The 25255-nt window shown below is 46.2% G+C and overlaps 1 protein-coding gene across 3 annotated transcripts in view; it reads right to left on the reverse strand.

Moving 5' to 3' along the window:
- The window catches only part of Urb1 (URB1 ribosome biogenesis homolog), a 60109-nt gene extending 37709 nt beyond the window's left edge, over window positions 1-22400 (reverse strand). For 2 of the 3 annotated variants that reach the window (XM_055614856.1, XM_055614855.1), the window contains exons 1-10: window positions 22221-22400; window positions 18136-18275; window positions 17134-17285; window positions 16032-16164; window positions 12489-12585; window positions 9955-10040; window positions 8418-8552; window positions 6312-6436; window positions 3564-3759; window positions 2151-2288 (exon numbers count right to left, since the gene is read on the reverse strand). In XM_055614856.1, the coding sequence (XP_055470831.1) occupies window positions 2151-2288; window positions 3564-3759; window positions 6312-6436; window positions 8418-8552; window positions 9955-10040; window positions 12489-12585; window positions 16032-16164; window positions 17134-17285; window positions 18136-18275; window positions 22221-22362 (1344 nt within the window). In that variant the 5' untranslated portion in view covers window positions 22363-22400. Of the gene's footprint in view, window positions 1-2150; window positions 2289-3563; window positions 3760-6311; window positions 6437-8417; window positions 8553-9954; window positions 10041-12488; window positions 12586-16031; window positions 16165-17133; window positions 17286-18135; window positions 18276-22220 lie in introns of those variants that run through there. The other variant, XM_055614857.1, reaches the window with a different exon arrangement.
- Between the last annotated feature and the right edge of the window lie 2855 nt (window positions 22401-25255).

Below are 25255 nucleotides of genomic sequence, written 5' to 3' on the forward strand. Positions count from 1 at the left end.
TGGTACACAGAAGTGCAGTGCCTGGCCCTACACCAATTCTAGCAGAATGTGTACCTTTCCAGAACCCACTGTGATCCCATCCATGTTAGGGTATGTGAAGCTGTGGCTGGATTAGTAGAGATTTAAAATGAAACACAAAAGGCCTTCTGGCTTGGCTTAATACCAATGATGGCTGAGTATCCCAGCCTTCCAGGTAGCAAATGCTGTGTACACTTAAACAAGAAGACATATTCTAAACCCAGCAATGGCTCCATGGCTGGGACCCCTTCAAAGACAGGCCTTAAAGAGGGTTCACAAGTGCCCTCAGTGCAGGAAGCACAGAAGAAACACTCATGTTCAAGACCCTGCTGCCCAATCCTTCTCATGTCCCATTTCCACAAGCAAATGCTCCCCTTTCTGACTATGAACTAATCACTGTTAGAAACTTCTCAGAAGAAAGCATGGGAGCAGAACACAAAGCAGCTTGTGACTGCAAGCTTTAGAAGCTGTTCATATCAATGTGTCCCTAGCATATGAGAAGTCGCAGATCTTGGGGGACAAGGCTGTGGCTCAATGGCCTTAGAGCCTGCGCAGAATGACTGCCACCAGGGGACAATGCCACCAGGAAAGACAGCTATGTGCTCAGACACTCCTAAGCCACTCAGTCCTGGAGATGGAACACCCCTCTAAAGATACAGCCCCTTGGTGCTGGGAAAAAGAGCAGCCTTTCATGTGAGGGCCAGGACTAAGCAGGGAATCGGCGCAGATGAAGCCTCCGAGGAAGTGGATCTGCTGGCTCTTCCCCGTTTTCCTAATGCCCCTTGGGAAATAAACATTAATCTCTCCACAAACAGACTGGACCTAATTTTGGGAAGGATCTGCCCAAGAGAACAAAGGGCTTTTCTGCCCAGTCCAACACAGATCATCTCTTCTCACACGCTGCCCACACTCAGCATGAGCCCTGGATGGGCCATCAAAGGATTCTCCGCAGTCCCAGGACTGCAACTTTCAAGTGACTTTGCAGTGACTGCCCCCATCGTCCTGAGGCCAACACAGGCCTGTACAGAGCATCATGGCTGACCTCAGTCCTGTTCATGTGACATACCACCCAGCCTCACTGAAGGATGGAGCCGGCTCTCTGAGTGCCAAGACCCTCAGCGGATATCGGGTTGCCTAGGGTTAGAATGGGCTGTCAGACTCCAGGAATGGGTGTGCCAACAAGCAATAACTATTCAAATAAAATTAGGACACTGTGGTAAAAAACAGGAATGCTCAGAATGATGCGTCTGATGGGATATGGGGAACTCTACTAGTAATAAAAAGTCTTTTTTTTTTAAAGTTTATTTGTGTATTTGTGTGTGTGCACACACACCCATGAATGCAGGTGTCTGCAGAAGCTAGAAGACGGTGTGAGATGCCCTGAAGCTGGAGTTACAGGCAGCTATGAGCTGCCCTGCATGGGTGTTGGGAACTGAAGCTGGGCTTCCGGAAGAACAGTGCTCTTAGGCACTAAGAAACAGTGTGACATTTAGGTTCACATTTTCCTCCAGCATTGCCTGAAAACAACTGTTCCTCAAAGCAAATGCTCCCCAGGAATCTTAACCTGGTCCAAAAGGCCCTGAAAAAAATGAGAGATTGGCTGGAAGTTTTGGCCCCACTATTTCCAGATATCCTGAACTCGTGAAGTTTTACTGCAGAAATGTCCCTTCCTCTAACATTCTGCTACACCCACACAGGACTACACAAGCGTAGAGGGACAGCGGTCCCCACAGTATGCTGAAGCAGAGCTGAGGACAACGGCTAAGCCTGGGTGAGTAGTTTTCCCTCACAGGTGACTTCAAACCTCAGCCCTGCCCGGTCAAATGCAGCCAGCAGGTGTCTTCCAGAACCACACACACAGCTCTGTAAGAACAACTGGGGGTGGGGCTCACCTTTGTTTATACATTTTAAATTTCTTTTCATTTATGTGTGTGACCGTCTTGCCTGAATGCATGCCTGTGCCCACATACATGCAGTGCCAGCAAAGGCCAGAAGAGAGTGTCAGATTCCCTGAAACTGAAGTCACAGATGGTTGTAAGCCATCCACATATGCTGGGAACCAAACTTGGGTCCTCTAGAAGAACAGCCAGTGCTCCTGACCACTGAGCCACCTCTCTTTCCCTGTGACTTACATTTAACGCCTGAGTGAACATGATCTTATTGCACACCAGAGGCACTGTGGTCACCATCACCATCGCCAGGAGCCTTGGCAAGGGGATAAATTCTCTGGTCCAAAAGGCCCGGGAAATCTCTGGCTGGGCCGCGTAGATCTAAGAAAGGGAAGGAAGAGACGGCGTTATGAATGGAAGAAAACACTAACTATTAAGTACCCAAACCCACTTAACTATCACCACCCAAACATCTAGAACAAGGACTTCCCCACCAATCACTGCTGCATTTGACAGGCGCCTGGCAAACCATGCCATCTTTTTAAAGCTTCATGAGAACCCTCTAGAGAGGAGACAAAACACACAATGTGTTCAGGGGTCAAAGCTGGACCCCAGTGAGATTACTGGTCTCACAACGACAAGCCACATCATAAGAACTCGAGCCTGGTTATAAACCACACAAGAGTCCCTTCAGCAGCACAGGGCTGGACAGCACCCGAAGTGGTTCCAAAACAGATGATGGCACAGGGCAGCTTTCCCATGCTGGCCCAAGGTGAGTGCTTCTCATGAGACTCAGGAGGCTTGCACACTAGGTGCTCTAAAAAAACCAGAGACCATATGAAAAGAAAAAATTGGTTTTACAGATAATGCCGGGACCAAACTGAGGCACAAGCTAACAATCACGAAAATGTTCTCCAGAGGAAGACCCTGAATCAGAAAGAAAGCATAGCCACACTAGGCATTTATATTATTTATAGTTAAGTATGATCTGCAAATCCAAAACCTACAGCTCTCTGAACACCAATATGATGTTCAAGTTTCATATCTTATAGAATTCAAATTTCAGATTTCTAGAGCTGTCTCAGTGAGTACAAATATATGACCCTTACTAGTTCAATGCCCCAGAGCCCACACAAAAGACCAGGCATGACTGCATGATCTGCAACCTCAGTGCTGTGTGTGAGAAGACACAGGAGGGTCACTGGGCCTGTAAACCTTGCAGAGGTTATACAAAAATTATAAAATCCGCTCCACCCCCACCCATGCAAATCCTCCTGGTTCCAAGCGTTCAAGAACGGAGAGCATGATCTAGACTATGCTAGAGGATGAGGAGAGGCAGGAAAGGGATTAATACATACTACTCAAACATTTCATGACTTCCTGCAAGTCCTCCTGTCCTGTTCAGACTTGACTGATACCAGCCTCAATTGTGACTCCCAAGGATCAGAAATGAGCTCAACTGAGTCAAAAGGGGGAATTCCAAATCCAGCTAAACGAGAAGTCAATGCTACCAGAGTAAACAACCAAGTCCTGTGATTTAAGTACCCCTATCCCTGAGACAGGCTTCACTACACACCCCAGCAGAGCAGCGTGCACGCCAGCCCCAACTCCTCAGACCGTGGCCTGCCCAGATGACAGCTTTGCTGAGCTCTGTACCTTGTTCAGTAGCTTCACATTGTTTAGCCAAGTGGACTTGACTCTTGGGAGAAAGGAAAATGTGACTTCCTTGAAGTACTTGGTCAGCAGGTCTGGGCACACCTTCAGAATGTTCACCACAAGCGAGGCCACCAGCTCATCCTCAGCCGCAGTTTTCAAACTCAACAAGAAGTGCAAGAGTGTCAGGTTGCCTCCTCTGTTAGGAACAGAGACAAGACCGGAGAGAGATGAGCAACAGTTCAAATACTCTTGAGCACTGGAGTCACTCCCAGGGACACAGCAGTAACATGGCAGCGAGTACATTTTTTTCAGGGTACTCAAAGGGCATGCCTTGGCATGTTGGGGCCACCAAAGGGCTTTAATCTCCCTCCTCTACTTCTACATGGCTGGAAAGGTCTCTACTTCACCCACTTGGCAGTTGGTGCTCATGGGGAAAGTCATGGTGTCCTCAAATAGACAAAGCATCTTCAAGAATGAGATGAACATGAGCATAAAACCAGGCATGGTAGCAGACTCCTGCAACCCCAGCTGCTCGAGAGGCTCAAGAGGGAAAATTGTTTTAAGTACACAAGCTCTGGACCAGCCTGGTCAATAAACAAAAGCAAGGAGAAAAAGCCTGCTGACATTAAACCTCCAATGGAAGCACCAATCCCAGGATCTCTATAGCTGAAGCTTCAGGACACTAGGCTTCATCTGTGCAAAGCTCTAAGACTACTTTTCACAAGGCTAGAGAGATGGCTCAGAGGTAAGAATACTGGCTGTGCTTGCAACCGTCTTGAGTTTAATTCCCAGCAACCACATGGTGGCTCATAACCATCTATAGTGCGATCTAGAGCCCTCTTCTGGCCTGCAGATACACATGCAGGCAGATGCTGTATAATAAATAATAAATAAATAAATCTTTAAAAAAAACCCTACTTTTCACATCTGCCCTAATACTCTCAGAGCATCCAGATGTACCTGGGCTTTGCCATCTGCTCTTAACCAGTTCACTAGGGTTGCCATACTATGGGCCATCACCTTTAAAGTCTGACTTGACAGTTACAGCCATTTGTCTTCAGTGTCACAGTGGCAGTGCTGAGGGTAGTCACAGAGAAGGGCCTATCACCGGTTACATTCATTCTATCTGGTCCTTACACAGGAAGTCACCGCCTCTTGCTCTTCGCTGGCACCTTGACTTCACTGATCACTTGGGGTACAGCAGTGACCATCCCAGAAAATGACCAGCCTCTGCTCTTACCACTTCTCACCAATCAGACTATGAACAAAGACGTAACTATACAGGGTAGTGCAAAGTCACAGAAGCCTTGGCCAGGCAGAATGACAGTGACAACAGAGTGGCTATCTGAGCAAGGGTTAGCAGGCTAAGCTACCCTGAAGTTGTGACATTTGTGTGGGGACCAAAAGAGATGAGGAGGTGAGTCCCATGAGGGTCAGGGCACCTTGCCTGGAACTCCTCAGTTCTTTTCCATTTCTAACCAGCACACCGTTCCCTCCTCAACAAGTATTGTTTGCCAGTGGTTTCAAAAATTCCACATTAACTACAGCTTTCTGCAGACTCACAGCGTTCCAACTGATGTGCTAATGCTCACTAAGTGACCATCCTTCTCAGGGGTGCAGTAATGGAAGGGAAAATGCTTGGGGGCATGTGACAGAGTTCTTAACAGTTTGAACATTGTACTGGATTCTAAAATCCTTAAGTTGCATTTTAACATGAAGATGACTTCATTCTGATGAGAAAAAAAAAACACTACTAAGTTTTTTTGTTTGTTTGCTTAAGTTAGGGCTAGGGATATAGCTCAAGGGTAAAGTACTTGCCCAGAATGCTTAAAGCCCTAGGTTTGATTCCCAGCACACAGAAGACAACAAAAACATAAAATAAAAAAATATCCTGTAGACCAGGCTGGCCTTGAACTCAGAGATCCACCTGTCTCTACCTCTACCAGTATTTGGGGTAAAGACGTATGCCACCATGCCCAGCTTGAATTCTTAAAAGAAACGTGATGCAGCCAAGAAGAAAATAAATCACTACAGTCTAGAAACATGCTCATCTTTTTAATGAATGGAGGTAGGGCAAAAAAAAAAAAAAAAAAAAAAAAAAAAGCCAATACGGACATGCATTATTGTTTTCTGACTACAAAAATATATTCAGAAGAATTAATACCATTAGGTTTGGACTTCTTTTCTTAATAAAATCTTGTAACTATGAACTAGGAAATAGTTCACACACACACACACCACTTTGGTATCCTACTGGTAGCATGTTGGAGGAGCAGGGGCTGTTTAGCTATCACACTGATCAGCTTTGGAATCACACTTCAGCACCCAGTCCAAGTTCTGCCACCCACAGGGTTAAGTGCCGTGACCGCTCTGTGGCCACCTTCCTCCTGTGTGAAACTGGAATAACAGAGCTCAGGGCTGCTGTAAAGCCTGTGCCAGCAGGAGATCTGCTCTAGGGCCTCTTTCTCATATAAGGGGATACTGCTGTCTTTACACACACATGCATTCACGTGTGCCACCTGCCCCTGGGTAAATGCTCCTTTATCTGTGTGCCTACACTGCTACTGTGGGCCCTCTGCCGCAAGGGCACGGATGGACAGACCCTCTCTACGTCTCCCACAGTCACCCAAGACATGTTTAGTCATGTCCATGAGTCTGACTCTACGCAGCATAATTCCATCACTTACTGGTTCCCACTGGACATTAGGATGTGCCACCCTAAGGAGTTCACACAGCAATATACCTTACCTGCCGGAAGTTCCCAAAGACGCATCATAAAAACTAATCCCATGCTTTCGAGAGCAACAGAGATCTAGCAGGAAGTTATGAACGAGGTCCCTCACCATGGCTTTCCCGGCCTCTTTGGCAGACACCTAGAAGGGTTTAGCAAACTATCAATTCCACATAGCTACAGAATGAAAAGAGGGAAGTATCACCTGATAACAACTAGAAAGATACTTTAAATCAGATACTTAACATGGATTCTAAAATTGTACTTTTTAAAAATTTTTTTCAATTTTTATTAATTACACTTTATTCACTTTGTATCCCCCATGTAGCTCCCTCCCTCCCCCTTCTCCACGAATGCATGTCTCCAAGTCCACTGATAGGGGAGGTCTTCCTTTCCTTCCTTCTGCTCCTAGTCTATTAGGTCTCATCAGGAGTGGCTGCATTGTCTTCCTCTGTGTCCTGGTAAGGCTTCTCCCCCCTCAGGGGGAGATGAACAAAGAGGAGGCCAATCAGTTCATGTCAGAGACAGTCCCTGTTCCCATTACTATGGGACCCACTTGAACACTGAACTGCCCTGGGCTACATCTGTGCAGGGGTTCTAGGTTTTCTCCATGGATGGTCCTTGCTTGTAGTATCAGTCTCAGAAAAGACCGCTGTGCCCAGATTTTTTGGTTCTGTTGCTCTCCTTGTGGAGTTCCTGTCCTCTCCACATCTTACTATTTCCCACTTCTTTCATAAGATTCCCTGCACTCTGCCCAAAGGCTAGCCATAAGTCTCAGCATCTGCTTTGATACGCTGCAGGATAGAGCCTTTCAGAGACCCTCTGTGGCAGGCTCCTGTCTTGGTTCCCTGTTTTCTCCTTCTTCTGATGTCCATCCTCTTTGCCTTTCTGAATGGGGATTGAGAATCCTGGCCAGAGTCCTCCTTCTTGATTAGTTTTTTTAGGTGTAGAGATTTCAGTAGGTTTATCCTATATTATACTAAAATTGTACTTTTAAAAGGTTAAAAATGACTCAATTTATAAGAAAACCTACAGAGTCAACTAACCTGGGCCATAGGGGCTCACAGAGACTGAAACCAGAGAGCATGCATGGCCTGACCTAAGCCTTTGCACATATGTAACACTTGTGTAGCTTGGTCTTCATGCAGGACTCCTAGTAGAGGGAACTGGGCTGTTTCAGGCTACACTGCCTGCCTTTGGATCCCTTTTCCCTAATTGGGCTGGCTCATCTAGCCTCAATAGGAGAAGATGCACCTAGTCTGACTGCAACTTGATATGCCACAGCTGGATGGTATCTATGGGAGTCCTGTCCCCTTCTGAAGAGAAAGGGAGGAAGAGTGGATTGAGGAGAGCAGAAGGGGAAGGAGGGGAAAGACTGGGAGGAGAGAAAGGAGGGGAAATTGCAGCAAGGATATAAAGTAAATAAATTAACTTAAAAATGACTTAATTTGTCTTATGCTTTTGAATACATTCCACATTTATGAGTGCTTTTATCAGCCTATGAGACTGCCTGGTGAGGAACTTACAAAAACATGTTCAAAATAGGAGAACATGGGCAAGTTAACAAGAGAGGAGGAAGCAATAGTAGAAGAGGCAAACTGCCATTGACTTAAGAGGAAAACAGCCCTTACTGGGCTACCCAAGTCCTTGTTCATGAAGTATCCAAGGAAAACCAAAATGAATGTGAGGCTTGGGCCAATATGAGGGTGACTGCTTTAATTTAGCTCATGAGTTAACAATCACAGCATAAATTATCTCTGTCGGTACCCAGAACTCTGGACAGAGTTCAGAAATAAGACAGTTAAACTACAAAAGCTGGATATTTAAAAAAGGGAAAGGAAAAGAGCTAAGCAAGAGGAGGAAGACGTTGCCTGGGGGAATCCTATAACCCCATGAGGCAGGTACTACAGCCAGGCCAGCCTGGGTGCCACTCCCCCAGGAGGCAACTGTTTCCTCATTAAAAGCAGAAGTAAGTTTACTCTCATTGCTCTAAGACTGTTAAGTCAGAAGAAATAGATCAAACAGATTCCCTTAAAGGTCTAGGGTGGACTGAGATACTTTCTTCTCCTGAGTGTGAGGGAGGAGCACACCAGGGCAGAGCTAAGTGGAATCTGGCAACTCACCTCAGCGTTTTCTGGGTTTTCTGGAACAACATCTGTGATCCCATTCCAGTTGTAGAGAGAAGCTATATGGCTCAGAAGCTGCCCCGTAAAGAAACGTACCTTCTGGGTTTTTGTGATGTTTTTATTGTAGATTACCTGGACCCAATAAGAAAGAAAAAAGCAAGTCACAATTGTTTCTATATTCTATATTATAAAAGTATGCATGCCAAAGGGAGATAATTTATCAAAGAAAAGGAAAAAAAGCAACAGAAAATTTGTCAAATTCCCAAGTATCTTGGACTATCCACTTAGCATTCCGGTGTGTCTCCTTTCAGCCACACTCAACTACACCTACAATGCACACTTATATTTATTTACAGTTTGGATGTTTCCTTTAGCTCTGACTGGACCATAACTGACGTCACTTTCCTGTGGTGTTTTTATATTTCCCACAAAGCCATGATCACAGCTTTCTACACAGCCCACTACACAGCTTTCACCACATCTCTGAGTAGGAAGGAGACATTGGTTCTTACAAACAGGACCCATACAAGATCTCAGCTCCATCCAGAGCTACCCCAGATCCATTACTGTGGTTCAAGAACATGTATTCCAAATGCACACTTGGGGGGCTCTAATGCCAACACCAATCAAAAGTTCAGTATAAACCTATGAACATATGTTAGACTCCAATACACCATGCCAGAGAGGCTCAGCACTTTTTCCAAGAAAGCACTCATATTTGCAGCATCTTTGCAAGCACTGAGTACCACTGTTATAAAAAAGAAAAGAAAAGAGAAAAGGAAAGAAAAGGAAAGAAAAGAAGAGGTGCTATTTTGGTAGGTGAAACATTCCTCACCGTATTGCTCACATTACTTTAAGGGTTTTGCAGCCTCCATTCTGGGAGCTACACTGTATGTAAAATGTGCTGCAACATCACTGGTTTCATCCGTAAGGGACCAGGGCACCATCCCATTGTGACAATCAAAACTATCTATAGACAGCTTCAAATGTTTCCCCCAGTAGAAAATGGGTCAGACACCCTTAGCTTAGAATCACTATGGTAAATACTACCTAATGTATTTTCCATGCTCCTTAGCCTTTGTAAAGCATTGGATTCTAATTTTCATTTCAGAGCGCCGGTTTGTTCACGGATCCTTAAACGTATCTCTCTATAAAAGCCATAATCCTTTTACCAAGTTTTAAAATGTCTCTTAAGATATCTAAAGATAGAATATGCAACATGTCTCAAATTAACACTTGAGCAGATGTGTAAATAAAGTAGCATTTGCAATTTACAGCCCAAAATACTACAGCTGAGTTCATGTGAATTGAGGCTGACAGCTTTTCTCTTGTGGTAACAAAAGGGGCCAGGCTGCTCGCACTCTGGCTCTTCTTTGATTGTCTAGCTCCAGGACGGACTTCCCACCAAGAGCAAGTTTAAGACTAAGAAGCTGCTGTCCGAGCTACCTCCCTGTAAGCTCAGCCTTGAAACACACGGGGCTGGCCTTTATTCATCCTTAAGACAAAAAGGACATCCTGGACAGCAAACACGCACCTTTGTCTTCAGTGTGGACAACAAAATGTTGATGGTAGAAATCTTATCCTCCTTTACGCTGGAGCTAAAAATGCAGGGGATAAGTTCTAAAAATAAAAGTTGCAAAGAATTAAACTCCGAGGCACTTTAAAACGTAGAGCAAACAATGCCACACCTAGTTCAACCTCTCCACTAGTTACACAAGTTCAAAACTCGCACCATGGCATAGGAAATCAAGGACATCTCACGGCAGAATGACCACAGAACGTTCGAGCAGCTTGGCACTCCCCAGTCCCCTATTTAGCATTTTTTTTACATGAAGTAAAAGCAGCCCAGTGATATTTGGGAGGACACAGAAAGTGGCAACAGCCCTGAGAATATCTCTTCCACGTAACGGAGCTCAGGCTGCTTAAGGTGGTCTTCGTTTCTGAGTTTCACGGTGCAGAGGGAGGAGTTTGCTTGCCTTTCACCCTGACTCACCCTCTTCCTCTACCAAGAAGACACTCTAGACCTAGAGGCGACACTGGCAGTCACTTTCACTTGCTTCACACAGCCTAAAGCAACACACATTTCTACTTAAAAACAAAACAACAAAAAAATAAGTCACCTTTTTCCCCCCCAGTCAAACCAAAAGGATAAACTTCAAGTCAACCACAACCCTGTATTCAATGGCAAACATGGTGACATCTGAGTTGACTGTTGGATTCTGCCATATTCTGCCAGGTCCGCATGCTCTGTCCAACATTCATAAAATACTATTCTATACTCAACCACCTATCACTCAAACAGTGACATCAGTATACACTTTGACAGCTAGTTCTCGATATGCTCACCTCATCCTTTGCTAATGCACAGTTAGGAGTCAAATTTTCAGCAAGTTATAAAAAAAACTCCCTCCTAACTAAACCTCTACTCACATCTTTAATTATTTCCTTAGACAACTGACTAAACATGGAATCGATGGACCAGACATCTTTAAAGTCTTGATACATAGGGCCCAACTGCCCTGCAAAACCTGTCCTGTGACAGTACAGATGAGAACTCACCTATCCTTTAGAGAAAGGCCACAGGGAACCATAAAAACATCCCCACCCCTAGAAGCAGCATGACATCCTGAAGCTAGTTCCTGGCAAGAACACAGGGAAACTGTCCGAGGCTCTACGGTATCTACTCTCATTTCAACCTGACTAGATTTACAACTGCCATGAAAACAAACCTCTGGCATGTCTATGCAAGTGCTTTTGGGGGTTTAAGGAAGAGGGAGACCCACCCTGCTTGCGGACAGTGCCGTCCCATGGGCTTGGCTCCCTGACTTTGTAAAAAGCAGACTGTGGGCTGAGCGCCAGCATTCATCTCTCTCTGCTTCTGGACCATGGAACTCACTCTCACCAGCTGTCTCATGCTCCAGCCACTACTTTCCTTACCATGAAAGACTGTTCTCTAAAAAACGCAGGCCAAACTGTCCATAAGTTGCTTCTCTCAGGGACTTTGTCACAGCAACAAGAAAAGTCAGTAATGCAGACCCTATACAAATACAATCTCCTCCCATTACGCTCTGCCCCAACAGTTACAAAGTTACCACGCAGCCCAGGCTGACTGCATACAGTCTCACCTCATTCTTATCCTCACCTACAATGTAAAGCTAAAGAGCCCTATCATGGAGGCAGAAGGCCTGGCCACCAACCACTAAGGCTGTGGCACATGGAAACTCCTGTAAGGCCCAGTGTTCTGCTAGGGCACATGGGTGTGATTCTGGAACTCTAAACAACTGCCAAATGCTACCCCAGGACAGTCATTTATTATCCTTGTGAAATGCTTAATAAAGCACTTGTGTTCCTAATAAACTACGACAAGCCTTGTTCTAAGGAGGCAGTCACCACAAAGTGGTCAAATTGGAGCTTCCTGGGGCCTTCATATTCTGATAACATGGAGCACATCTATTAAGGCAATTAAATATATCTATGTTACTTATTGTAATATAGGGAATCAAACTTCTTGTACGTGCTAAGTAAAAGCTAGCCAAGTGAACTATAGCACAATCCCTTGTATCTCATTTTTTAAAATGCAATTACTGGGGATAGGAGAGATGGCTGAGAGGTTAAGAGCACAAGTTGTTCTTCCAGAGAAGCCAGGTTTGATTCCCAACACCCACATTAGGAAATCAAAACTCTTTATAATTCCAGTCCTAGGAGATCTGATGCCCTCTTCACACATGTGGTATACAGACATACACACAGGAACACCCCCCCCCCAAACACACACAAATACAAACACAGAAAAAGTTTAAAATGCAAATCCTAAGAAAAGTCAGGGCTATGACTGCATCCTCTGGAACAAAAGCCATACAGCCTCGTCTGCCTCTCAGGCAGCTCGGCACTCCAGACTCACAGGAATAGTAACAGCATTATCACACAGAACTGCTCGAAGCCTTGCTGAATGCCCCCGGAGCACTGCAGTCACACTGCAGCTGCAGAGGCTGCAGACTCTCAGGGAACCACTCACAGTCAGGGTTTCTGAAGCTCGGACTTTCCCAAGGGACAAAGGGGAACTCCCACCTTTTAGCTCCAGCACTTGCCCTACAGTGTTGTCATCACCCGCAATCAAGAAGGAGAGGGCGAACTGGATGTAGGCCAGCCGGACGTCGTGCACTCCCTGGAGGACAAAGGAGACTCACATATCACAGGCAGCCATTAGGCACAGGAACACAGAAGGTATCACACCTCTCCGCTGACTGTCGCAGCCTCCTGGTCTTGTCTCCAGGCACCAGCATATGGCCTCCTTGCTCTTTATGGGAAGCGCATTCTCTTTGCATCCCAACTCTGTAAGTCTTCTCTACTTTCCTTCTTTTTCAAGTCCTAGTCTCAATTTAAAAGTAAGGCTGAAAACAGTTATGCCCCTCCCCCCGACTTATGACATACATTTCTTTAGTTCACTCTAGGATACAACCAAAGATTCTTAGTCCTGCTGGGATCCATCCCCTCTTGCTTGTTAATGAAAACAATCTATTGTGTTTTAGAAAAGCCACAGATAATGGAGACACGATGCTGCTTTTGATGAGAGACCAACATGGTGATATCTGGTTTTCATTAAATATTGTAAATAAGTTATTAAGTCACATTAAAACCAAAGCACAGATGCTTCATGTTATGAAACCATGGACATTCCAGGATACAGCCCACAGGCATCAGCATGACCCAGGCAGGCAGGGCACAAAGGCCACGACTAGCAACCAGCACCTCTGGAGACGTTACAAGCCATTTGATCAGCTTTCCTTCTCAGTGTTGGTATGGTACATTCACATCTCAACATGAGGAAGTGACTGCTCCAGCACTGGAACATGTACTTAAGAGGCTCTCCACTAACTGAAACCTTTTCTAATTCCCAGTTATTCCAAGGTACCTTAATGCATTGCCAAGAAATACGTTAATACTATAGAAATGCCTGCCAAGACCAAAGAGTCAGCATACCTGCCTTCTAAACCATCCTGGCCCACTTAATAACAGAAGAGGTGGTAGCAGTCATAGTGATGCTGGTGAGGACAATCACAATTTTTACCAAGCATCTGCTTCCTGCATGCCAGGCACTATGGCAAACCCTCAATCACTGTCTCCTCATTCAGCTCGCATCACCAGTCTTGGGGGAACATTCACACTTTGGAAACGAGTTAGAAAAAGCCTATCATCATCATTATCATTTATCACCACCACCAGTGAAATATTGAGAGTCAGGGCCTTGGAATCCCTCGTCCCCATTTCTGTCACTTTAGATTTTCCTAGACTATGTGTACACAACAGACTTGGACTAGATCTTCCTGTGGGTTCTCCCAGAAACAAATTTCTAAGTGAAAAGGAATCTAGTTTCTACCTGTTGGGTCTCATCCTATATCCCAACCAACTTCAAATCTTAGGTTCCTACACTGTTGAAAAATGACACTGACAAATCTCAGAGACAAGGGCACCCACCCTCCCTAGGCTAGCCACTGCCACAGGCCTCCATCTCCAGCCAACCCTTCAAAGGCATCTTAGTCTCACTGAAGATGGCCTGTGCCTGCTCCTCATTCCCACCCTATGACCTCACAGGGCTGTCATCCCAGAAAGGAAACATCCTGAACTTCTTGAGCTTGTTCGGAAAAACACTTTCTAAAATAGAGCGAAACATTTGGCAAAGTTGCTCTTGGCACAGGAATTGAACAATGATTTCTTTGGCTAGATGAACAGAGGCATGGTCTGCTTTCTTCAGGAACATTAAAAGACACCTTAAAAAACAGAAATGACTCTCCATCTTCAATAACTACAGGTAAAGAAGTAAAGAAGGGGAACACCAAATGCTTGAGGTATTTGAAGACACCTGACAAACCTGTCAACCAAATACAACAAGCAAATGGACCTTGTTTGGACTAGATTTGAACCAAGAAGCACAAGAAGATCCAAAGACCAAACTGAGTGTTCGTGGCGAGAAATTATTAATGGTGACAGTGCCATAATGGCATTGTGGTTTTGTTTTTAAAAAGACATTTTTCTGCTAAGAGTGCATACTGAAATATTTATACTGAGATATGATCCTCGCCTGGGATTTGCTATAAAAGTCAACTGAAGAGGTGGGGTGTAAGTGGGTGAAGGTGGCTGACACCAGCTAAAGCTGGAACTTGGGGCTCCTTGTGCTGTTCTATTTTTAATCACTCTGATATTTTTGAAAAACCTTAATGTCTGGCTGTCACCAAGCACAACATACAGAGCACCTGAGGTAGCTTATGAGATCACACAAGGAAAGAACAAGAACATGACAGGGCCTTCCTTCTGCTTTACAGACCCCAGAAGTAAAGCAGAGAGCCCGAGGTGAGACAGCTGCTGTAGCCGAGGTTTGGGAGGGGAAGCCCTAGCTGAGCTTTTCCATAAAGTCTGGACTGTCTGGGTGGCCTGGCTACGTTAGTCTATTTTACTCAGACAGCTTGGATAACTGAAAAGGGGGACGGGGAGCATATCTGATAGATAATCACTGCAAGGCTGACTGCCGGCCAAGACCACAGAACATTGACATCTGTCGTACTATGCAAACAGCAGACACTTCATCATAAATTCATTCATGAAAGCCCTTACCCACTGATGGGAATCTACTGACATGTTAATAAAGGACAGCATCTAAGAGACACTACGACCTGACTTTCTTCCCTCAGAGACTGCCTTATTTGTAATTCTGTGAAACCTTCAACACCAGGCTAGTCTCACAGAGCCATAAAAGTTACATGGTATTATTAACCCTTCGGTCTACTTTCCAGCAATTAAGGCACACTAGGACAACTGGTTAGCATGCCGTCCATTACATAGGAGATGTACAGCAATACAGTTTTCTACCTCAGCCAGGGGGTGCTATGTGTTCACTGTGCTCTAGTCTCAGGAGGAGGTTGGCGAATTCACGCCTTGGCTGAGTACAGCACTGACCACCATTAGGAGCCAACCTGGCAAGCAGGAACATGTGCTACCAAGACCTACAGCTGGCCCACGCTGGGAGCGTAGACATCTTTGTTGTGTTTTCTTCCCCAGAAGCCTGCCAAACCCATATCACCTCAAAGGCTACCAGTGAACTTTTGCAGTGCTCCTGAAAACCAAGCATTCCTGTTCCTATTCTCTGGTAGGTTCAGCTTCTAGCCAGTAAGGATTATAACTGAGGAGCACAGATCACTTACCACCGCATCCAGGAGCCCTCTCTGGCTCAAGGTTTAAAGGTTTCTCTAAAAGGACAGAATGGGCAGAGGGCTGTGGCACTTATGGAATCACAGATGGGAGGCAGAGAAAGGGGCTCTTCTATCTACTCAGAAGAGAGGGTGCTTAGAATTATCCTCTCAGGCCAGAGCCTGAAGCCACCAAGACAACCTCGTCCTTTTCAGGTCCAGATCTTCCTCAGATGTCCTAGTTGCTCAGGTTCTGTTGAGCCACTGGCCCAATCAAAGCCAGGGTGGAGGTGGGGGAAGGCTGCTGCCCTATTCAAAGGCACAGACTTCAGAGCTGTGTGGGGACTAAGGGAGGAAAGGAGGAAAAACCACTACCAATGCCTCTCAAAGGAAGGGAATTATGGACAAACACAACACTGGGGGTCCTCACCTTTGGATCCCTCTTGGTCACTAGGGCATACAAAGCTTTTTTATTCAAATCAAAACAGCTGCACACATCCCTAGCGGCTTCAGGACCCTGGGTCACAATGGCAGCCATCAGGTTCAGGCAGGCTCGAGCCATCCTGCACAGGGATAGGAAACCAAGTTTGTCAGGAACAGGAGCAGCAGTATCAGGAAGCCCAGTGCACAACTGCCGGTACAATTTTCTACCCAAAACCAGAAAAAGAGAAGGAAGCCCAAATGCTCTTTTCTTGTATTTTTAAAAGCGTAACAAAATCTTTTAAAGGAACTAAAATGCCAAGGAGAGATTATAATACAAAGATGAAAATTATAACTATTATTTTCTGAAACAGGAGTTTTACTCTGTATGTAGCTTTGCCTGACTTGGAACTTACTATGTAGAGACCAGACTGGCCTTGAACTCAGGGATCTGCTTGCCCCTGCCTCTTGAACAGTGAGATTAAGGTGTAAACCACCATGTCCAACGCAAAAGATAAAAATTTTCTCTCTCAAGTAGTTGACAGTGACTGATGAGCCACATCTCAGTTACTGTGTATTGAGGACATATAGGGCAATTTCAACGAAGTGCCTCCAAAAGTGCCCTCTTGGCAGCCTTCTGCTCTGAGCCTGCCAGAATTGGTGGCTCCACCTCTAGCAAGGTGTTGTTCTAGACACTGGAAAAGTAAAATGCTATGGTCCTCCACACACATACTCAGGGTAAGACAACAGTCAGCACATACACGCCATTGTGTCCACTGCACAGGTATCTATATGCAGAAAACTAAAGTGGGACATGGAGACCTACACTGATCAGTGAAGACCACACAGGCCTTTCCTCTGCAAAGCACCGACGGAGACATAGCCCATGACTACCTGGGAGAACTATGGAGGCAGGACAGGCTATGTAAGGACATCTGAGTCCAGGACAGTGAAGAGAGCAGGCTACAGCACAGGGGATACTTGTGTGAGGAGTCAGCAGTGGTCCCTGCTGGTCACTGGTGAAGAAAGGCCTGAGACACGGTCCTGAAAGCATCAGTAACATTAACATACCAGCCCAAGGCTGGTCCCTGGCCACACGACAGGCCACTCACCTGTAACCAGAGGCATACAGGGATTCACAGAGGAGCTTCATGTGGTTGTTTAGTAGCTTCTTCACAATGTTGGTACCCACCACGTGAAAATGCGCAAGATCACTGGCTGTCCTCAATAATATGGCTTCGAAAACTTGAAATATTAACAGCATCTGCAAGGACAGAATTGAATATTATCAATTACCTCATTCTTGTCTTAGCTAGAATTACGAAGTTAGGCCTTCCCCAGATCCTGAGCCAAAATAACAGAGGGAAGCAGGCGAGAGTTTACCAGTCTCACCCACCAACACCCAGGCTCTGAGCTAGAAATAGACAAGAGGTTGCTTACAGTTTCACAAGATGAAAACAAAGGAGGAAACTCCATAAAGAATCAAAGTCCCTGCTCTGAGGACAATCAGTTCTACAGCCCCACAAGACTCCTGAGAACAAGCTGAGAAGCAGTTCCAATGCTCAACCTCTTTGAAAGCAAATAATTCCACATGTGCTCTGAGTCTGTCAGGGCATGTCCCTGTCAAAGCAGACGTAGTGCACTCTAAGAACCTGTAACCCAGGGCTAGAGAGAGGGCTCAGCAGTCCAAAGCACTGGCTGCTCGTACAGAATACCTGGGTTCAGTCCCCAGAACACATCCAGCAGCTCACAACTGTCTGTACTCTATCTAATTCCAGGGGATCCAATGCCTTTTCTACTCTCTGTGGCAATAAGTATGCATGTGGTACACATATGTACATACAGGCAAAACATTTGTATACATAAAGTATTTTTAAAAATCTAATTTTGCCAGCATGGTGGCACACTCCTCTAATCCCAGCACTCAGGGAGGCAGAGGCAGGCAGATCTCTGTGAGTTCGAGGCCAGCTTGGTCTACAAAGTGAGATTAGGATAAAATGAGGTCACTGTCCGAGGGAAGCTGGTACTGCCCAAGACATGGCTATCACACATTGCCAAGTGCAGTGCCACACAATATTGACTTCTCTTCATCACGCAGGTAACGAACAACCTACTTCACTCTCAGGCCGCTTCTCTCCGCTCAGGAGCTGGAAAATCTCTGCACACTCCATGGAAATCTTGATGTAGCCCTCGACAACATCATACGCGTCTTCCTGTGGCAGCTGCTTGGCGGCAGAGACAAAGGCTTCCAAAGCTGAAATAAAGAGTTAAGAGATCAGCAGGACAGAAAACATCACAGCCACGGCTACACCATGCTTTCCCTCTTCTGTGATGCTGCACACACCTCTAATGTACCCAGAGAGGCACAGAGCCCCCTGAACTGAAGGTTCATGTGAAGGTTGTAACTCCTACAAGACTCTCTGAAGACAGGCCTTCCAAGAGACAATTAAGGATGACTGAGGTCATCAGGTGGATACCCCAGTCCCAATGGATTGGTGTCCTAATAATAAGAGGGGACACCAGAAAGATCCTCTTTGAAGTGAGGTCATTCAAGGACATGGCAAGAGGCTACTGTATGCAGCCTAGGAAGAGCCTCCACACACGTGATATTGGATTCTTTCCGTCTAGAACTGCAAGAACATAAATGTTGTTTAGCCCCTAGTATGCAGTCTTTGGTTGTGGTAGCCCTTGGCTACCTTGGCAGATGAACCAACATGAACATTATAAAAACACTCAAATGAAGGCAACAGAAGAATGAAGCTGGTGGTGGGCAAACTCCGGCTACCATCTCAGCTCTAGCCCTAGAAGGACTTGACTGCAAGAGAGAGCTGTGAGCTGAAGAGAGTCCAACACATCTTCTTGGACATCAGCTCTCTGTGGCTGGCTCAAGCCACTGTCAGGTATGAGGAGCAAGGACTAACACCTTACATGTGAACAGAACAGGTAAGAACTTAAGTTTGAGCCAAACACCTGCACCCGCAGCCTAGAGTGTCGACCTACTAGTTTCACGGTGGTGGGCAAGTCTCTGAGTTCTGGGTACCTTATGGATGAAATGAGCAAGGGCAAGGGCCCTACCTAACAGGGTTTAGATAAAGTATAAAGAGGCTAATTCTGGCATCTCACACAGCACAAAGTAAACCCTTCAAAGCCAACAGCACTGAGGTGGCATGTGTTCACATTCAGGCCTCTCCCGACCTCACTTTCTGGAGAATGCAGCATCCTCCCCAGTAAGCACACTCGCTCCTTCAACACCCACAAGCAGTACTGCTGCCCTAGGCCGCTGCAGCACAGCCAAGCGGGACAGTGAGCAAGGGCCATGACATTCCACAGACTGCCCAGTGTCACAGGGGCTCTATCCGCAGGTCCCCTCAAATCACTCACAATACCTACTCCTCTTCTTCAAGACAGCATACAAGCCAAGAGATTTAGGAAGGGCCACTACGGCAGGGTGAATAGTACAATACTTTGTTGTTGTTTTGCGAGACAGGGTTTCTCTATGTAGTCTTGTCTGTGCTGGACTCACTTGGTTTTATTTTTTTGTTTGTTTTGTTTTGAGGTTTGCATGCCAGCAACTTTTATTACTTTGGTTGAGATGGGTGGGTCTTGTGAATTTGGGGGGGGTTCTGAAAATATTTATAATTAACCTGAAAAAATACTTAAATAGTACTTCTAGGCATCTTTCTGCTTGTTTTTTTTTTAATTATGTTTTTTATTTATTATTATTATTTTTTTTACAATTTATCCATTTTATATCCTGATTGGAGTCCCCTCCCTCAACTCCCAGTCCCACCATCCCTCCCTCTTTCCTCCACCCCCTTCCCTTTGTCCACTCAAAGGGGGAGTTCTCCTTTGGCATCTGCCCATAGCTTATCAAGCCTCATCAGGACTGCCTGGATCCTCTTCCTCTGTAGCCTGGCAAGGATGGACTTGCTTTGTAAACCAGATTGGCCTTGAACTCACAGAGCTCCACCTCTGCTTCCCAGAGTGCTTGGATTACAAGCGTGTGCCACTGTACCTGCCTGTACTAATACTTTCTGAAAGAAACACTTGCTAAACTCTAAAGTCCAGACAGTGCAGGGTATTCTAAGGTGGGAACTGCTCATCTATTATACCTGCCAGCTCTTCAGCCATCTTTCCATTCACTTTTTACTGAGAACTTAGCACATACACCAGACCTGGGATGTACTGGTAAATGAACTGGAAACGGTCTTCACCAACATGGTACAATGTAGAATGAATGAGGCAGGCACTCACTCCACGGATGCATATTATAGACCTACCACTTAGCTAGGTATGTACCACAAACCACCGCGAGTGCTATCAGGACAAGAGGGGAAGAAAAGGTTGGTAAGAGGTTATAACTGTAGAATGAGATTTTGACCAAGGGCTAGGAAGGTGCCTCTAAAGTAAGGTATCACCTGATAATGAAAGAATGAGTTGGGGGCAGGGGTGAGCCGGTGCTCAATGATGTGAAAAGTCCCAGGCTGGAGGGAACAGAGGGGGGGGGGGTACAGTGGGGTTGGTATTTGGATGAGTGGGGAGGATGGCCCGAGATGAAGACAAACAAGTAGGCAGGCTAGGCAATGACTTTAGCTATTAATATTGAATAGGATCGCATCAGAAGATACCACAAGAGGACTGACATAATCAGATTGGCAGATTTAAAAGATCAGTGTGACCATGAGGGGAGTAGATGGGACGAAAGACTCCAGAGACACAGGAAACCACAGAGCCAAGGCATGGACAGAAGCACCAGGAGGGCTCTGGGAGGAACATCTAGTCACTGGAACAGCAATGAAGAATGGGGATAAAAGTTAACCTTTAACACACTCATAGTCACAGTATGGCCTTTCGCATCACCAATGAAGAGGCAAACATTTTTAAGAGAATCAGATGAAAGCAAACCCCTTCTTGATCATGGATCCTGGCTCACTGATCACTACTTTAATCCTGACACTGGTCCACTGAGCACCCTCTGCCAATGGAACCCCACTGCATCAACAGCAATCTTCCCTCATGACTACATGAAAAAAAAAATCCCTAACACCCACCCACTAACCCTATCCTCACAGAAAGTCCGCGTGTAGCAACAGGGAGAGAGAAGGGAAAAAGTCAGAAATTAGAGTCAAACAAAAATCTACAAATTCCCATTCACCCACTGACTTCAGCCACATCTTTCAATCATTTCACTAAGCCTGTCACCTGTCAACTTAGCTGTCCCTTTGACACCTGCTGAGTTGGCACAGTGCTCTCTAGATGGACCCTGAAACGTAGACAGAAGCTTTTCAGTAGCCAAGCTAGCTCTTTCCTTTTGCCAGAAAGGCTCTTATCCTTATACCACTCTACATCTCTTGAAAACCCTCTTCCTTGGATATTCTGTGGACTGTAGCAGCAGCTCCCTCAGGAGGGCTCTTCCTACTCCAACACTGGTAGGACAAGCTGCAATTCTACCCTTGATTTTCCAGCATTTCAAGGTGTACTTAGTCTGGAACTCGTTAGGTAGATAATGCTGGTCCCCAACTCACAGAGATGACCTCTGCCTCCCCGTTAAGGGCTGAATTAAAAGCATGTACCATCAAGCCTTGTGATAGTTTATTTAGTAATTCAGTTAACCTGAGAGAAATATTTCACGGTCTTATTTTCACCACAGCGCTGATGTCTGAAAACGGCAAAATTCCACTATGGTTTTCCAATGTACTCTGTACGCGGTTATAAGTAGCTGTGAAGTGGGGTCACACTCTTCATCGAGTGAAATTTAAGTTACAGAATCTGGTCCATCTCAGTCAACCGATCCAATCCTAGTCACGTGATAAGGAGCTTGCCGACATGCCGCCTTTCTCCGGGTTGACAGATGGTCAGGAGTGCCTAAGGGAACGGCTGACAGCCCAAGCAAGCTGCCTCACTGGACAGCTGACTCCTAGGCTGACTCCCAGCCGGGGGCTCGGTAAACGCTTGGTGTGTGAACGAGGACCCTTCCTTTACTTCCCTAGCAACCACAACGGAGAGGTTTTGGAGGTGTGTAGGGTCGCTGCCCCGAAGAGAAACCTTGAGGCCGCGTAAGCACGGACATGCAGTGCTGGGGACCCTGCACGCTCTGTCTCCGGGTCTCCCCGAAAGCCGGAGGCGTGGCTCTGACTGCCCGCCCGGAAGCCGCGGGCGGAGGGCAGGCTGGTGGCGGTTCCCCGCCGGCCTCACTCACCAGGCCCTGGGCCCTGCGCATCCCTCAGCTGGGTCTTGAATTGCACGCCCGTGAGCTCCTGCACGCGCGTTCGCTTGGCTGTGACCGCGGGGGACGCCGCGCCGCCCGGCCCCTTGGAGGCCTTCCTCTTGAGGAGCCCCATGGCCCAAATCCCCGCCGCAGAACACCGGCACGCTCCGGAAAAACCCACGCGACCGGAAACGCAGCGCTGGCGGCAAGGAAGGGGCGGGACTGGAGGAAAAGGCGGAGCCTGAGAGGGGCGCCAGTGAAAGAGACCGTCTGCGGCAGGAGAGAGGGCGGAAAGGGCGGGGCCTGCTCGAGGGGGCGTGGGGTAGGCGGGAAAAACACCTGGAGGGCGGGGCTAAGAGAGTCCTCACTCGCTCCAACTTTTAGTCCCAGTTGAGCTCCGCCTGCGGTAAAAAACCGCACACGCCAAGACACACACCCCCTTAGCTGTGGCAGGTCTAGGGCAGATCAAACCGCTTCCCCTGTTAAGGTCCTTGAGCGGGAAGAACTGCCAGACTCTTCCTGAAGGCCACCTCCCCGACGCCCTTTAAGAGCACGAAGAGCTCAGGTTTTGTTGTTGTTTTGTTTTTTAAATCTCTGGGCATCTTGATGACGTTCCTTAAAGAACTCCATGGGATTGATACTTTGTAGGTTCAAACCTTTGCGTGTAGGCCGTGCGATTCACGAGGGCCTGACGTTAGGGGGACTGGTTCGGGAATGTGGATTGGGACTTTGCAGCTGCCGCTAACCCTGAGTCCTAGTTTTTGTCACAACCCTAGCCAGATGGGCTGGGCTGGTAGGATGTCACTTCAAATTACCCCCATCCAAACTTCCCCCAAACTTCCATGCACTCTTTTTGTGGTGCTGAATGCGACAGGAGATCAAAGAAAGTAAACATTATGAAAACCTCCTTGGACAGCGTCCACATCTCAGCTCCAGGCTCTCCCCAGTCCTGGGCCGGAGAACAGCAAGTAATGTAATGTTGAAAGAACTGCCTTGGGGGGGGGGGGGACAGGGTGTATAAGGTCTTTTGTTTGTTGTAAGCTGTTGATTTACAGGCTGCATAAAATGATCTGGCATAATGTGGGAACGTAAAAACAGGCAGCTGCATTAAAAAAAAAAAAAAAAAAAAAAAAAAAGCAGATCTTATCAATACCTGGGTACGTATTTAAAATTCCAAACTAGCCTGTTAGTTGGGTAATTTGATGGTTTCTGAAATTCTTTGTCATATTCTTCTAATCTGATGAGACACTGTTTTGGAAGTAAATATCTTTTAAGCATCCTAGAATGTGGCCCCTGTTGCTACTATGATCTCAGAGCCCCTAACAGATAAAAACACTTGCCTTTGCCTCTGAGCCTGTACCCTACAAAGACCTCTACAACCTGTGGGAATCCCTAGGTCATAGGCCTGTCAGAAATAAAGATTACTGAAGCCATGTAATAATATTATGAGAAGAGGATAAAGACAGACTTGTGAGCAATTGTCCAATTGGTCCTCCTCACTGACTAGCGTTCATTGACACCCACCACGACCCACAACAAAGGGCAGCAGGAAGTAAGAAGCAGTCAAAATCCATGAGTTTGGCTGGGGGGAATTTATCATCTCTCTGTACTGGTGTATGTTATAAAGAATTAGTAACTGGTCACGGTGGTGCACACCTGTAATCGGAATACTCAGGGAAGCAGAGGCAGGTGGATCTCTGTGAGTTCGAGGCCAGCCTGGTCTATAAAGTGAGTCCAGGTCAGCCTAGGCTACACAGAGATTCTCTGTCCTGAAACAACCCCGCCTCCCCAAAAAAGAGAGAATTAGAGAGAGGGGCTGGTAAAATGACAACTTCAGTTCAATCTTCAGAAGCCACATAATGGAAGGAGAGACGCTCTACTCACAAATTGTATTCTGGCCTATACATGCATGCTGTGGCAAGTGACACACACACACACACACACACACACACACACACACACACAAGAATCAGCAAGACTGGGGAACTTACCGGAGCACCCTAGCCCCAATTACAAAGAGGTGACTTGTGTCCATCCTAGCCTTAGCTAACAATGTACCCGGTGGTGAGCAAGGACTTAGAATACTACTGTATGTTTGAGATTGGCTCAGAGCAATTCTCTAAATCGCTAATGTCAGGTCTTTAACACCTTATCCAATACCAAGCTTACCAGCCAAGGGTGAGTTAGCTTTCCACGAAAAGCCCTGTGTTATTTGTCCCTGTGTTAATTACTTTTCTGGTGACAGTGACTGAATAAATATCTGGCAGAAGCAAGGGAAGAAGAATTTATTTTGGCTAAGAGCTTCAAAGAATGTCAGTCCATTCTGGCAGGGAGGGCTCGGTGTCTGGGGCAGCTCAGCAGTGGAGGTGGGAACTTGCTGCACAGCTTTTTTGTACATTGGAAGATTGGGAAACGAAAAGCTTGGACCACACCCAGAAGTGGATGCCACCTTCAGGGCCCACTCCTAGCCTCGCTCCTGCTACCTGTGCTACAACCCCAAAGGCTGTACCTCCCACATAGGGCCAGCAGCTGGGGACCAAATGCTCAGATACAGAAAGAGGGTGTATTTCATCAAACCATAACAGTTACCAGCTTTATTCCGTTCTGTTGGAGCTGAGTATCACCATTCTAGGACATTCAGAGCCTTTGGGACTTCAGCTGGACCTTTCTTTAGTGGCTCAAACTTTCTCTTCTTGGGCTCTGCTTGTCCATTCTTTACTCTGTCTTTGTACCATCCTGTTTTGTTTCATTCTTTTGCCTTTATTACCTGTTGGTGATATTCTTTGTTAATGTGCACTAAACATAATGGCACAAAGTTCATGGTTTCATTTCCATTGTCTAGAGCGCATATTGGGCCAATAAATATTTGTTTTTATAAATATCTATATGAATATGAATGAATGAATGAATGAATGCATAAACCTGACTTTTTTCCCTTGGTTTAAATTTAAGTTCTGGTAAAAGGAGCTGCTGAGTCAGAATCCATATCAAGTTCATATTAAGCTATGTTTGTCACAGATGTGGAA

The sequence above is a fragment of the Psammomys obesus genome, unplaced genomic scaffold (genome assembly GCF_907164565.1).
Source record: "Psammomys obesus unplaced genomic scaffold, mPsaObe1.curated_primary_1811, whole genome shotgun sequence".
NCBI lineage: Eukaryota > Metazoa > Chordata > Mammalia > Rodentia > Muridae > Psammomys > Psammomys obesus.